A 15,593-nucleotide genomic window follows, 5' to 3' on the forward strand; every position below is an offset into this window, starting at 1 on the left:
ATACATTTTTGTATAAAAAATAGAAATAGTGACATCTTTCTACGCCTGTTACTTTAACAAACAGGCTTGAACTGATCCGTATTATAGGAAGACTAACCAATCAGTGCAGCACCTAGCTTGGACCAACCCTGGTGAATGGTGGACTGAGGTCCTGTCTGCCTGATTGGATTGGAATGGAACGGAACAGGCTGATATAGGGTGTTACTAAGCATGAGGGGTGAGATGTGAAAAGGAGGACAGGATGGGAGTCTCTCCTCCCAAAACGCATTTCCCTTCTCTGTGTTTCTCTCTTCTCTCTCTCTCAATTCAATTTAAGGGCTTTATTGGCATGGGGAACATATGTTTCATTGCCAAAGCATTGAATCATTGCCAAAGCATTTGCCAAAGCAAGTGAACTAGATCGATTTCTTTCTCTCTCTCCTCTATATTTCCATCAACACGGAGTCTCCCTCTCTTTCTCAGACACCTCCCTACTATCAGCGAGGCATCCGTCCCTTACACTCACTCATCGGTCAGGCTGTTACAGAGAGGATTCGTTACCTTAGTTACCGTGCAGCCCTGTAGCCTTCGCATTGTGTGTAGCCTCTGATTGTATGAGCTGGTGGGAGAACAGTGTTCCAATAGTGTTACATTGCCTCTTCTCATTCCTTTATGACCTCAGATCTGAAAACACTCTGGAGTGGAAGTCTTTTCTATGTGTAGGCTGTGTTGCTCTGGAGTGGTAGTCTTTTCTATGTGTAGACTGTGTTGCTCTGGAGTAGTAGTCTTTTCTATGTGTAGACTGTGTTGCTCTGGAGTGGTAGTCTTTTCTATGTGTAGGCTGTGTTGCTCTGGAGTGGTAGTCTTTTCTATGTGTAGGCTGTGTTGCTCTGGAGTAGTAGTCTTTTCTATGTGTAGACTGTGTTGCTCTGGAGTAGTAGTCTTTTCTATGTGTAGACTGTGTTGCTCTGGAGTAGTAGTCTTTTCTATGTGTAGGCTGTGTTGCTCTGGAGTAGTAGTCTTTTCTATGTGTAGGCTGTGTTGCTCTGGAGTGGTAGTCTTTTCTATGTGTAGGCTGTGTTGCTCTGGAGTGGTAGTCTTTTCTATGTGTGGGCTGTGTTGCTCTGGAGTGGTAGTCTTTTCTATGTGTAGACTGTGTTGCTCTGGAGTGGTAGTCTTTTCTATGTGTGGGCTGTGTTGCTCTGGAGTGGTAGTCTTTTCTATGGGTAGACTGTGTTGCTCTGGAGTGGTAGTCTTTTCTATGTGTGGGCTGTGTTGCTCTGGAGTAGTAGTCTTTTCTATGTGTGGGCTGTGTTGCTCTGGAGTGGTAGTCTTTTCTATGTGTGGGCTGTGTTGCTCTGGAGTGGTAGTCTTTTCTATGTGTAGGCTGTGTTGCTCTGGAGTGGTAGTCTTTTCTATGTGTAGACTGTGTTGCTCTGGAGTGGTAGTCTTTTCTATGTGTAGGCTGTGTTGCTCTGGAGTGGTAGTCTTTTATATGTGTGGGCTGTGTTGCTCTGGAGTGGTAGTCTTTTATATGTGTGGGCTGTGTTGCTCTGGAGTGGTAGTCTTTTCTATGTGTGGGCTGTGTTGCTCTGGAGTGGTAGTCTTTTCTATGTGTGGGCTGTGTTGCTCTGGAGTGGTAGTCTTTTCTATGTGTAGACTGTGTTGCTCTGGAGTGGTAGTCTTTTATATGTGTGGGCTGTGTTGCTCTGGAGTGGTAGTCTTTTCTATGTGTGGGCTGTGTTGCTCTGGAGTGGTAGTCTTTTCTATGTGTGGGCTGTGTTGCTCTGGAGTGGTAGTCTTTTCTATGTGTAGACTGTGTTGCTCTGGAGTGGTAGTCTTTTCTATGTGTAGGCTGTGTTGCTCTGGAGTGGTAGTCTTTTCTATGTGTAGGATGTGTTGCTCTGGAGTGGTAGTCTTTTCTATGTGTGGGCTGTGTTGCTCTGGAGTAGTAGTCTTTTCTATGTGTGGGCTGTGTTGCTCTGGAGTGGTAGTCTTTTCTATGTGTAGGCTGTGTTGCTCTGGAGTGGTAGTCTTTTCTATGTGTGGGCTGTGTTGCTCTGGAGTGGTAGTCTTTTCTATGTGTAGACTGTGTTGCTCTGGAGTGGTAGTCTTTTCTATGTGTAGGCTGTGTTGCTCTGGAGTAGTAGTCTTTTCTATGTGTAGACTGTGTTGCTCTGGAGTAGTAGTCTTTTCTATGTGTAGACTGTGTTGCTCTGGAGTGGTAGTCTTTTCTATGTGTAGGCTGTGTTGCTCTGGAGTGGTAGTCTTTTCTATGTGTAGGCTGTGTTGCTCTGGAGTAGTAGTCTTTTCTATGTGTAGACTGTGTTGCTCTGGAGTAGTAGTCTTTTCTATGTGTAGGATGTGTTGCTCTGGAGTGGTAGGCTTTTTCTACGTGTAGGCTGTGTTGCTCTGGAGTGGTAGTCTTTTCTATGTGTAGACTGTGTTGCTCTGGAGTAGTAGTCTTTTCTATGTGTAGACTGTGTTGCTCTGGAGTGGTAGTCTTTTCTATGTGTAGGATGTGTTGCTCTGGAGTAGTAGTCTTTTCTATGTGTAGGCTGTGTTGCTCTGGAGTAGTAGTCTTTTCTATGTGTAGGATGTGTTGCTCTGGAGTAGTAGTCTTTTCTATGTGTAGACTGTGTTGCTCTGGAGTGGTAGTCTTTTCTATGTGTAGGATGTGTTGCTCTGGAGTGGTAGTCTTTTCTATGTGTAGGCTGTGTTGCTCTGGAGTGGTAGTCTTTTCTATGTGTGGGCTGTGTTGCTCTGGAGTGGTAGTCTTTTCTATGTGTAGACTGTGTTGCTCTGGAGTGGTAGTCTTTTCTATGTGTAGGCTGTGTTGCTCTGGAGTAGTAGTCTTTTCTATGTGTAGACTGTGTTGCTCTGGAGTGGTAGTCTTTTCTATGTGTAGGCTGTGTTGCTCTGGAGGGGTAGGCTTTTCTATGTGTAGGCTGTGTTGCTGTACTCTTGACCTCGCTACCTGTGCGATGTTAGCTCTTTACCACCCTCTAGTGACATCTGTGAATTAATACCAACAGATAGAGCATTCACTTCAGTGAGGAGAAACCTGTAAATCAACCAGTACAGTTCTGTACAGAGAGCAGCCTCTAGGTGGAGCCACATGAACACAGAGCACTCAGGCAAATCTCACAATGACATGTGAAGTCCACAACAGCAGATTAGATTCTATCAGCCTGGAATATTGTGAAAATGCATATTGAAACTGTTGGGAGGTACCTGAATTATTTAATCTTAGTTTGGATTGGTGTGAGTCTTGTCATTGTTAGATTGATATCGTGTGTTATTGGAAAACGTGTGTGTTGTTGAGGATCTTCTTGACCCTGACTCACTCTACTGCTCTGACAGAAAGACAGGGGTTTCTGCCTGCTGGCTACATGATTAGTATGTGAGACCTCAATAGACTCTCATTACCCATTACCTGAAAAAGACCATATCTAACAGACACATCAAACCTCTAACGGCCAAACACTGAGTTCCAAGGAAAATGCTTTATCATTGCTGCTCTCTAATTGGTGCCCTGTGTGTGGATCCAGGCATTGATTGGTCTGTTTGTGTGTCTGACAGACTGCAGCTACACCTGTCACCTGGAGTGTGAGGGGCGGGTCCAGCTGGACTGCAACCAGAGAGACAGCAACCCACAGGAAACTCCATCTCCCAGAAGACACTGCTCCACGCCTCCTCAGTACAAGGTGAGACAGATCTAGAGCTAAGTGTACTGTGTAGTGAGGGTTGTTGTCGGTCACAAGCTGTTTGACAGGATGCTGCTGGTCATGTTGGCTGTGAAGCAATTGATGTGCAGGCACACAGAAAGTCAATGCAGCAGAGTGGGACACACACACACACACACACACACTCAGGAGACAAAGACATAACATCCACTCAATCACTATCGATTTTCCACTATTGATCCACTATTCTTGTGAGCGTAAAGCAATGCTCTGCAGGGTCAGGAGATGGCCCTCTGTTCCTTTAGCCTTCATCATCCCTACTGTATATCTGGCTGTCGTTCTGGCTGTTCCTCTCTCAGTGATGGTGTGTGTGTTGGTATTTGGGATGTGATTTTCAGTGGATTCATTTTGTTGAGTCTGAGGTTGTTTTTTAACTAATAGGTGATTCTCCTGAAGCAATGTTTTCATTTTCACACTTTCAGAACCCCACTCTCCCGTCTCTCTATCTCTCTCCCTCACACATTTGGAGTCAATGTTCTCTGAGCACATATTTCATGCCCCTCACATCTGTAACTCATAGTGCCCATCCTCTCCTGTTCTCTCCACCTCTGCTGTCGACTCCAGTCAGTCCTCATCTCCTCAGACCCGTCCCTCTGCCTAGGGGGGCATATGCTCAGTCATTAGCCTAGCCGTAGCCTTACCCTAGCCCACATATGTCAGAGTCAAGGCCCGTGTTGCCACATCCGGCCCGTGAAGGTTTTTTACGGCCCCTGGGATGATCTTGATTTATTATTAGAACCGTGCAGACCGCAGCAGCCGGCAGCCCGCAGATCTTTTACACGCACCAATACTACATTTCCCACAATGCAACTGTGTTGCTCTGGCAGTAGGCTGCTTCATTTCAATATTTATTGGCACAGCAGTTGTCAGCATCACAGTAAAATTAACTTTCAGATACCCATCAAAAATGGCAAAACGGAAGGTGGACACTGAGAACCGGGGTTTCAAACAAGGTGGGAGTCGGAGTATTTGTTCACGGAGGTAGCTGGAAAACCTGTGTGTCTTCTGTGTGGAGAAAGTGTGGCGGTACTGAAAGAGTATAATCTGAGACGACATTATGAAACTCACGCGGACAAAAACAAGAATATGGACATGGAACAAAGGCTACAAAAGGCAGAGGAATTAAACGAGGCCTCAAATCTCGACAGGCTCTGTTCAAAAAGCCAAATCACAAGGCCAGGCTGCTGTCAAGGCCAGTTTTATTTTGGCAGAAGAGATCGCTAAATCAGCCCGGCCATTTACGGAGGGTTGCTCTGATTTCATCAAAAACTGCATGATTAAAGTTTGTGACGAAGTTTGCCCAGAAAAAAGGCAACTCTTTTTAAATGTGAGTCTGAGCAGAAACACCATTGCCGAGAGAGTAGACCAGTTGTCCATCAATCTAAAAGAGCAGCTTGTGAAAAGGGAAAAGATTTCATTGCATATTCCTTGGCTGTGGATGAGAGCACCGACATTTCTGACATTGCCCAGTTGTCAATTTTCATCCGGGAGTGGACTCCAGCCTAAGCGTGACAGAGGAGTTTTGGCTTTACGTCCTATGCATGGCACAACTACGGGGCATGATTTGTATGAAGAGGTGTCAAGATGTGTAAATGAGATGGAGCTGCCTTGGAAAAACTCGTGGGTTTGACAACCGACGGAGCACCTGCGATGTGTGGACACAGGAGCGGACTGGTGGCGAAGATACGGGAAAAGATGCAAGAGGAAAACGCGACAGGTGAGCTGACAGCTTATCATTGTATCATACACCAGGAAGCGTTGTGCGGTAAAGCCTTGAAAATGGAGCATGTAATGAGCATCATCACGCGCACAGTTAACTTTATCAGAGCCAAAGGTTTGAATCACCGCCAGTTCAAGGCATTTCTGACGGAGTTAGAAACGGAGCATGGTGATTTGCCTTATCACACAGAGGTGCGATGGCTAAGCCAGGGAAAGGTGCTTCAAAGATGTTTCGAGCTTCGTGAGGAGATTTGTCTGTTCTTGGACAGCAAAGGGAAAGACACAACACAACTCCGAGACGAAATGTTTCTGTGTGAAATGGCTTTTCTGTGTGACATTACGAGTCATCTGAATGCAATGAACTTGCAGCTGCAGGGTCGGGATCGTGTCATCTCTGATATGTACAGTACAGTGAAGGCATTTAAAACCAAACTGACTCTGTGGGAGACGCAGATGCGGAAAGAAAATTTGAGCCACTTTCCCAGCTGCCAGACCATGAAAGAGAAGCTCTCTACCAGTGCGTTCCCGAGCGCACAGTTGGCTGATAAAATAGGTATGCTTGCCGCTGACTTTCGACGCCGATTTGCTGACTTTGAAGCACAAAAAAGCAGGTTGGAACTGCTCGGTAACCCATTTGCTGTTGACGTGGAAAGCTCACCACCAAACCTCCAAATGGAGTTGATTGACCTCCAATGCAATGATGCACTGAGGGCAAAATATGCGGCAGTGGGTGCTGCGGAGTTCGCCCGTTTCCTCCCGACACAATGCCCCAGCTGCGCATCCAGGCTGCTCAAACGTTGTCTATGTTTGGCAGCACATACCTGTGTGAACAACTGTTTTCTTTGATGAACTTGAACAAAACATCACACAGAAGTCGACTTACTGCTGAACACCTCCACTCAATTCTGAGGATTTCCTCAGCTCAGAGCCTTACCCAACATTGATGAACTTGTGGAAAAGATGGGACACCACCAAGTATCACCCTCAACCTCAAACAAGTGAACATTACTGTGCAATCACATATTTAGAGTTTTACTCAGTTCAAGTTTAAAAGTTAAAGTTTAATATTTGTTTTCACTGCATGTTACTTCTCCTTAAACAAAGTGTTGTTTTTGATTAATAGATTTTTGCACTTTATTTTATTGTATTTCAATCCAATTATATTTTAAAAATATTTCAGTTGAGTGGATGATAGAAAATTGCTATTATTGTTTTTTTCTTTGAAGTAAATTTAGCCCACTTTTGCTAAAATAGAAAATATAGGCTACTGATGGTGCCTTGAATACCGGTTTCTTTCATTTAATGTTCATGTTATGGGGATTTTTATATAAAGGAAATTTGTCTTTTGTGTCTGTTGAAAATTAAAGATTACTGACAGAGCCATAAGAAAATATTGCTTTATTTATCTGATCATATTGGAATATATTTGTTAGGTTTTCAGTAGGTTCAATTAGGTTCACTAGACTATATGCGTCATTTAAAAAATTTTTCAATGAACATTCGAACAGTCCGGCCCTCGGCTTGTAGCTAAATTTTTATTTGGCCCTCCGTCCATTTGACTTTGACACCCTGGCCTAGCCTATCTGGGTGCGTTGTCTCTGTGAGTCTGGGAGAACAGCAGAGCATGGGGAGGGTGGGGGAGACAGCCCTGCAGAGAGCTAAACTCTTCCTCACCCCCCCAGAGCTACTTCAAACATTCCCCGGCCTTCTGTCTGACTTGTCACAGAATTTATCTGCTGTGTGTGTGCATGTTGCTGTGCCCTCTGTCAGTCTCTCAGGGTGTGTATGCTCTTTGTGTTTATATAACCTCTCTGTTGAGGACGAACACTGTGCTTTGGCAAGCAAGTTGCTTTAGCTAACTATGTGTGTGTTATAGTGGTCCTACAGGGTTGTGAGTACAGGAAGCCTTGTTGGTCACATGATGAGGGCCATACTCTTGGTAAAGTAGTTGGTTTCTGTGAGCACAGATATATTAGCTGCCTGTCTGCGTTCACGGACTTCCTCTACCTGTAGCATAGTCTACTACACATACGCACCCGAACACAGAAACCAGAAAATGGCTTTCTCACTTCCTGCTTTCGTGTTAGCACACTCAAATCTTGTTGATTAGGTTTCGAGGTCATAAATATTTGCAGGTGTTCGCACACACACACGCAAACGCACGTACACACACGAACAGTCACACTCATGCACATATTCTGTATGAAGTAGAACTGTGTCTCCCTCTCAAATGAATATCTAGCCTTCTCTGAGTTGAGTGTGTTTGTGTGAGCATGTGAAGAGTTTAATTTACATTTGACATGTTAGTCATTTAGCAGATGCTCTTATCCAAAGCGACTTACAATCAGTGCATTCATCTTAAGATGGCTAGGTGAGACAACCACATATCACAGTCAAATTTACAGGACACAAACATTCAATTCCAGCTTAACAATGTGTGTATGTATATATAGTGTTTTGCAAATAACCATATTTTACACATCTTTAAAATCTGTGAATAAAAAATCAGAGAACAGTAATATTTTACACACACGAAGCAATCATTTCTGATGAAAAAACACATGAAATATTGGTGGATGTTTTTGAAATAAAGTCTTCATGTGTAAATCAGTGTCTGTGTTTCTGTTGTGATTCACTATGTTCTCAAAACACACTGACACTGCATAGAGTGGAGTGGATAACACACACACACACACACACACACACACACACACACACACACACACACACACACACACACACACACACACACACACACACACACACACACAACACACCCAACACACACACACACACAACACACAACACACAACACAAACAACACAAACACACAACACAAACACACACACACAACAAATACCACACAGTTTAGGCCTGCAGTGGAGGGACAGTTGATTATCTCTGTAGCCTGGAGTCATGTTAAACTCTGGTGTGTGCAGGCTGCCCAGTGTTTTGACCATCCAGGCCAGTGGCTGGATTGGGCATTTGAGCTGGAGGAGTACACTATTATTGTACCATAGAGATGATTAGAGATGACAGCTTCTTCCTCTTCTCCTCTCTCTCTCTTCTCCTCTGCCTCTCTCTTCTTCTCTCCCTCTTTGTCTTTCTTTCTCTCTTTCTTTGGTGCTTCCACAAGCAGAGATCAATCCCCTTTTTGTCAATACCTCCACAGAGTCAATGCTTCTCATTGAGTGAGACTGGAGCCTAATTCACTGGGCTTTGTGGACTCTGGCCTGGCAGGGGGGCTGAAATAAAATGGTGAGGGCCTGGTCTGTCAATGAGCTCCTCTTATTTCCCCCTACCACCCACTGTCCCCTCTGTCTCCCTCTACAGTAATGGTGTTGAATCTGACATCAGCTGATACTGACCTGACAGGCAGACAGGCAGTTATCTGTCTGTCTGTGTTTACCACTGGAGAGAGACAGACAGCTCTCAACAATCTATCAGAATCAAATCAACCTCTGACAGGGGAGATGGACAGGCTCCATCTCTTTAATGGAGGATCTTTCTCCTCTGACAGAACAGCTTCCTCCTCTCTGAAAGACTGACAAAGTCCACCTGATCAACCGTCTGTCAATCTAATTTCTTAATGATAACATTTTTGTAAAGGCTGTAGATAGATATTGCTCTCTGACACGCACGCGCGCACACACACACGCACACACACATGTTTCGTTCTTCTATACTCATGGGGACATAAAATTAATTTCCATTCAAAATCCTATTTTACCTAGCCCTAACCTTAACCATTACCCCCTAACCCTAATTCTAACCCTAACCCTAAATGAATTAATAAATGCTTACAATTCCTCTTTATGGAATTAGACCTATAATTAATTTCTCTGAGATTAATTTCTTCATCATTACTGTGTGTGTGTGTGCTTGCGTGCAATGCATGCATCTGTGTGTTTTTTAGCATGCTTATAAGAGTGTATAATGCCTTTCTAATGCAGTAGTAAACAGAAGGGTTATTGTACATGTGGAGGTTTATCTCATACAACACTAAGGCAGAGCACAGCAGACCTATTACTGTGGCTTCCTGCTCATGCATGTCAAGTGTTATGAGCTATGAGACCACATCTCTCTCTCACTCCCTTCCTGTCACTCTCTCTCTCTCTCCCTGTCTCTCTCTCTCTCTCTCTCTCTCCCTGTCTCTCTCACTCTCTCTCTTCCTGTCTCTCTCACTCTCTCCCACTCTCTCCCTGTCTCTCACACTCTCTCCCTGTCTCTCTCACTCTCTCCCTGTCTCTCTCACTCTCTCCCTGTATCTCTCACTCTCCTGGCAACTGGACCTTTTTTGGAACACCATTATTTTGGTTTTACTGAGATTTACTGTCAGGGCCCAGGTCTGACAGAATCTGTGCAGAAGATCTAGGTGCTGCTGTAGGCCCTCCTTGGTTGGTGACAGAAGCACCAGATCATCAGCAAACAGTAGACATTTAACTTCGGATTTTAGTAGGGTGAGGCCAGGTGCTGCAGAATTTTCTAGTGCCGATATATATATGTTGAAAAGGGTGTCTTGAAGAGGGTGTCTCTCTCACTCTCTACCTGTCTCTCTCCCTGTCTCTCTCACTCTCTCTCTTCCTGTCTCTCTCTCTCTCTCTTCCTGTCTCTCTCTCTTTCCTGTCTCTCTCTCTCTTCCTGTCTCTCTCTCTCTCTTCCTGTCTCTCTCTCTCTCTCTTCCTGTCTCTCTCTCTCTCTCTCTTCCTGTCTCTCTCACTCTCTCTTCCTGTCTCTCTCACTCTCTCTCTTCCTGTCACTCTCACTCTCTCCCTGTCTCTCTCACTCTCTCCCTGTCTCTCTCACTCTCTCCCTGTCACTCTCACTCTCTCCCTGTCACTCTCACTCTCTCCCTGTCTCTCTCACTCTCTCCCTGTCTCTCTCACTCTCTCCCTGTCTCTCTCACTCTCTCTCCTGTCTCTCTCACTCACTCTCTCCCTGTCTCTCTCACTCTCTCTCACTCTCTCCCTGTCTCTCTCACTCTCTCCCTGTCTCTCTCTCACTCTCTCCCTGTCTCTCTCACACTCTCTCCCTGTCTCTCTCACTCTCTCTCACTCTCTCCCTGTCTCTCTCACTCTCTTCCTGTCTCTCTCACTCTCCTCCTGTCTCTCTCACTCTCCTCCTGTCTCTCTCACTCACTCTCTCCCTGTCACTCTCACTCTCTCCCTGTCTCTCTCACTCTCTCCCTGTCTCTCTCACTCTCTTCCTGTCTCTCTCACTCTCTCCCTGTCTCTCTCACTCTCTCTCTCCCTGTCTCTCTCACTCACTCTCTCCCTGTCACTCTCACTCTCTCCCTGTCACTCTCACTCTCCTGTCTCTCTCACTCTCTCCCTGTCTCTCTCACTCTCTCTCCCTGTCTCTCTCACTCTCTCTCTCCCTGTATCTCTCACTATCTCTCTCCCTTTCTTTCTCACACTCTCTCTCCTGTCTCTCTCACACTCTCTCTCTCCTGTCTCTCTCTCTCTCCCAGTCTCTCTCACTCTCTCCCTGTCTCACTCATTCTCTTCCTGTCTCTCTTACTCTCTCTCTGTCACTCTCACTCTCTCCTGTCTCTCCCACTCTCTCTGTCTCTCTCACTCTCTCCCTGTCTCTCTCTCTCTCTCTGTCTCTCTCACTCTCTCTCTCCCTGTCTATCTCACTCTCTCTCTCCCTGTCTCTCTCACTCACTCTCTCACTCTCTCTCTCCTGACTCTCTCCCTGTCTCTCTCTCTCTCTCCCTGACTCTCTCCCTGACTCTCTCACTCTCTCCCTGTCTCTCTCACTCTCTCCCTGTCTCTCTCTCTCTCTTCCTGTCTCTCTCACTCTCTCTCTCTCCTGTCTCTCTCTCTCTTCCTGTCTCTCTCTCTCTCCCTGTCACTCTCACTCTCTCCCTGTCACTCTCCTGTCTCTCACTCTCTCCCTGTCACTCTCACTCTCTCCCTGTCTCTCTCACTCTCTCTCCCTGTCTCTCTCACTCTCTCCTCTGTCTCTCTCACACTCTCTCTCCTGTCTCTCTCACTCTCCTCCTGTCTCTCTCACTCTCTCTCCCTGTCTCTCTCACTCTCTCTCCCCTGTCTCTCTCACTCTCTCTCCTGTCTCTCTCACTCTCTCTCTCCTCTCTCCCTCTCTCTCCTCTCCTGTCTCTCTCACTCTCTCTCCCTGTCTCTCTCACTCTCTCCCTGTATCTCTCCTCTCTCTCCCTGTCTCTCTCACTCTCTCCTGGTCTCTCTCCTCTGTCTCTCTCTCTCTCTCTCCTGTCTCTCTCTCTCTCTCACTGTCTCTCTTTCTCTCTCACATTCTCTCTCCCTTTCTTTCTCACACTCTCTCTCCCTGTCTCTCTCCACTCTCTCTTCCTGTCTCTCTCACTCTCTCTCTTCTCTCACTCTCTCCTGTCTCACTCTCTCTTCCTGTCTCTCTTACTCTCTCTCTCTCTCTCTCACTCTCTCCCTGTCTCTCCCACTCTCTCCCTGTCTCTCTCACTCTCTCCCTGTCTCTCTCTCTCTCTCTGTCTCTCCCACTCTCTCCCTGTCTTTCCTACTCTCTCCCTGTCTCTCTCACTCTCACCCTGTCTCTCTCTCTCTCTCTCTCTCTGTATCTCTCACTCTCTCTCTCCCTGTATCTCTCACTCTCTCTCTCCCTGTCTCTCTCACTCTCTCTCTCCTGTCTCTCTCCTCTCTCCCTGTCTCTCTCCTGTCTCTCCCTCTCTCTCTCCCTGTCTCTCTCACTCTCTCCTGTCTCTCTCACTCTCTCTCTCTCTCTCTGTCTCTCCCTGTCTCTCTCACTCTCTCCCTGTCTCTCTCTCTCTCTCTCTCCCACTGTCTCCCTGTCTTTCCCACTCTCTCCCTGTCTCTCTCACTCTCACCCTGTCTCTCTCTCTCTCTCTCTCTGTATCTCTCTCTCTCTCTCCCTGTATCTCTCACTCTCTCTCCCTGTCTCTCTCACTCACTCTCCCTCTCTCTCTCCCTGTCTCTCTCTCTCTCTGTCTCTCTCACTCTCTCTCCTGTCTCTCTCACTCTCTCCCTGTCTCTCTCACTCTCTCCTGTCTCTCTCACTCTCTCTCTCCCTGTCTCTCTCACTCTCTCCCTGTCTCTCTCTCTCTCTCCCTGTCTCTCTCTCTCTCTCTCTTCCTGTCTCTCTCTCTCTCTCCCTGTCTCTCTCTCTCACTCTCTCCCTGTCTCTCTCACTCTCTCCTGTCTCTCTCACTCTCTCCCTGTCTCTCTCACTCTCTCTCTCCCTGTCTCTCTCACTCTCTCCCTGTCTCTCACTCTCTCCCTGTCTCTCTCACTCTCTCCCTGTCTCTCTCACTCTCTCTCCTGTCTCTCTCACTCTCTCTCCCTGTCTCTCTCACTCTCTCTCCCTGTCTCTCTCACTCTCTCCCTGTCTCTCTCACTCTCTCTCTCTCTCTCTCTCTCTCTCTCTCTCACACTCTCTCTCCCTTTCTTTCTCACACTCTCTCTGTCTCTCTCACACTCTCTCTTCCTGTCTCTCTCACTCTCTCCCGGTCTCTCTCACTCTCTCCCTGTCTCTCTCACTCTCTTCCTGTCACTCTTACTCTCTCTCTCTCTCTCTCTCTCCCGGTCTCTCCCACTCTCTCCCTGTCTCTCTCCTCTCCCTGTCTCTCTCTCTCTGTCTCTCCCACTCTCTCCTGTCTTTCCCACTCTCTCCTGTCTCTCTCACTCTCACCCTGTCTCTCTCTCTCTCTCTGTATCTCTCACTCTCTCTCTCCCTGTATCTCTCACACTCTCTCCCTGTCTCTCTCACTCACTCTCTCTCTCCTGTCTCTCTCACTCTCTCTCCCTGTCTCTCTCACTCTCTCTCTCCCTGTCTCTCTCACTCTCTCCTCCCTGTCTCTCTCACTCTCTCTCCCTGTCTCTCTCACTCTCTCTCCCCTGTCTCTCTCACTCTCTCCCTGTCTCTCTCACTCTCTCCTGTCTCTCTCTCTCTCTCTCTCTCTCTCTCCCTGTCTCTCCCACTCTCTCCCTGTCTCTCTCACTCTCTCCCTGTCTCTCTCTCTCACTCTCTCTCTCCCTGTCTCTCTCACTCTCTCTCTCCCTGTCTCTCTCACTCTCTCTCTCCCTGTCTCTCTCACTCCTCTCTCTCTCTCTGTCTCTCTCACTCTCTCTCCCTGTCTCTCTCTCTCTCTCCCTGTCTCTCTCTCTCTCCCTGTCTCTCTCACTCTCTCCTGTCTCTCTCACTCTCTCTCTCCCTGTCTCTCTCACTCTCTCTCCTCTCTCTCTCTCACTCTCTCTCTTCCTGTCTCTCTCACTCTCTCCCTGTCTCTCTCACTCTCTCCCTGTCTCTCTCACTCTCTCCCTGTCTCTCTCACTCTCTCCCTGTCTCTCTCACTCTCTCTCTTCCTGTCTCTCTCACTCTCTCTCTCTTCCTGTCTCTCTCACTCTCTCCCTGTCTCTCTCACTCTCTCCCTGTCTCTCTCTCACTCTCTCTCCCTGGCTCTCTCACTCTTTCCCTGTCTCTCTCTCTCTCCCCCTCTCACTCTCTCCCTGTCTCTCTCACTCTCTCTTCCTGTCTCTCTCTCTCTTCCTGTCTCTCTCACTCTCTCCCTGTCTTTCTCACTCTCTCTCTCCCTGTCTCTCTCTCTCTCTCCCTGTCTCTCTCACTCTCTCTCTCCCTGTCTCTCTCACTCTCTCCTCCCTGTCTCTCTCCCTCTCTCTCTCCCTGTCTCTCTCACTCTCTCTCTCCCTTTCTCTCTCACTCTCTCCCTGTCTCTCTCACTCTCTCCCTGTCGCTCTAACTCTTTCCCTGTCTCTCTCACTCTCCCCCTCTCTCTCTCTCACTCTCACTGTCTCTCCACTCTCTCTCTTCCTGTCTCACTCTCTCTCTCTCCCTGTCTCTCTCACTCTCTCCCTGTCACTCTCACTCTCTCCTGTCTCTCTCACTCTCTCCCTGTCTCTCTCACTCTCTCCCTGTCTCTCTCACTCTCTTCCTGTCTCTCTCACTCTCCTCCTGTCTCTCTCACTCTCTCTCTCCCTGTCTCTCTCACTCTCTCTCCCTGTCTCTCTCTCTCTCCCTGTCTCTCACTCTACCCCTGTCTCTCCTCTCTCCCCTGTCTCTCTCACTCTCTCTCCCTGTCTCTCTCACTCTCTCTCTCCCTGTCTCTCTCACTCTCTCTCCCTGTCTCTCTCACTCTCTCCCTGTCTCTCTCACTCTCTCCTGGTCTCTCTCTCTCACTCTCTCCCTGTCTCTCTCACTCTCTCTCACTCTCTCTCTCCCTGTCTCTCTCACATTCTCTCTCCCTTTCTTTCTCACACTCTCTCTCCCTGTCTCTCTCACACTCTCTCTTCCTGTCTCTCTCACTCTCTCCCTGTCTCTCTCACTCTCTCCCTGTCTCACTCACTCTCTTCCTGTCACTCTTACTCTCTCTCACACTCTCACTCTCTCTGTCTCTCGCTCTCACTCTCTCTCTCCCTGTCTCTCTCACTCTCTCTCCCCTGTCTCTCTCACTCTCTCTCACTCCCTGTCTCTCTCACACTCTCTCTCCCTGTCTCTCTCACTCCCTCCCTGTCTCTCTCACTCTCTCCTGGTCTCTCTCACTCTCTCCCTGTCTCTCTCTCTCTCTCTCTCTCACTCTCTCTCTCCTCTCTCTCTCACTCTCTCCCTGTCTCTCTCACTCTCTCCCTGTCTCTCTCTCTCTCCTGTCTCTCTCTCTCTCTCTCACTCTCTCCCTGTCTCTCTCACTCTCTCTCACACTCTCTCTCCCTGTCTCTCTCACATCTCTCTCCCTTTCTTTCTCACACTCTCTCTCCCTGTCTCTCTCACACTCTCTCTTCCTGTCTCTCTCACTCTCTCCCTGTCTCTCTCACTCTCTCCCTGTCTCACACTCTCTTCCTGTCACTCTTACTCTCTCTCTGTCACTCTCACTCTCTCCCTGTCTCTCGCTCTCACTCTCTCTCCCCTGTCTCTCTCACTCTCTCTCCCCTGTCTCTCTCACTCTCCCTGTCTCTCTCTCTCTCCCCTGTCTCTCTCACTCTCTCTCCCTGTATCTCTCACTCTCTCTCCTGTCTCTCTCACTCTCTCCTGGTCTCTCTCACTCTCTCCCTGTCTCTCTCAGCTCTCTCTCTCCTGTCTCTGTTCTCTCTCACATTCTCTCCCTTTCTCTCTCACACTCTCTCTCCCTGTCTCTCTCTCTCTCTCTCTCTCCTGTCTCTCCTC

At 47.6% G+C, this 15,593-nt stretch overlaps 1 protein-coding gene across 2 annotated transcripts in view; it reads left to right on the plus strand.

Moving 5' to 3' along the window:
• The window catches only part of rassf5 (Ras association domain family member 5), a 54,149-nt gene that overhangs the window by 14,056 nt on the left and 24,500 nt on the right, over positions 1 to 15,593 (plus strand). For both annotated transcript variants that reach the window (XM_052526602.1, XM_052526603.1), the window contains exon 2: positions 3,562 to 3,686. In XM_052526602.1, coding sequence (XP_052382562.1) covers positions 3,562 to 3,686 — 125 coding nt within the window. The remainder of the gene's footprint in view (positions 1 to 3,561; positions 3,687 to 15,593) is intronic.

Source organism: Oncorhynchus keta, chromosome 10 (genome assembly GCF_023373465.1).
Source record: "Oncorhynchus keta strain PuntledgeMale-10-30-2019 chromosome 10, Oket_V2, whole genome shotgun sequence".
In the NCBI taxonomy this organism is placed as follows: domain Eukaryota; kingdom Metazoa; phylum Chordata; class Actinopteri; order Salmoniformes; family Salmonidae; genus Oncorhynchus; species Oncorhynchus keta.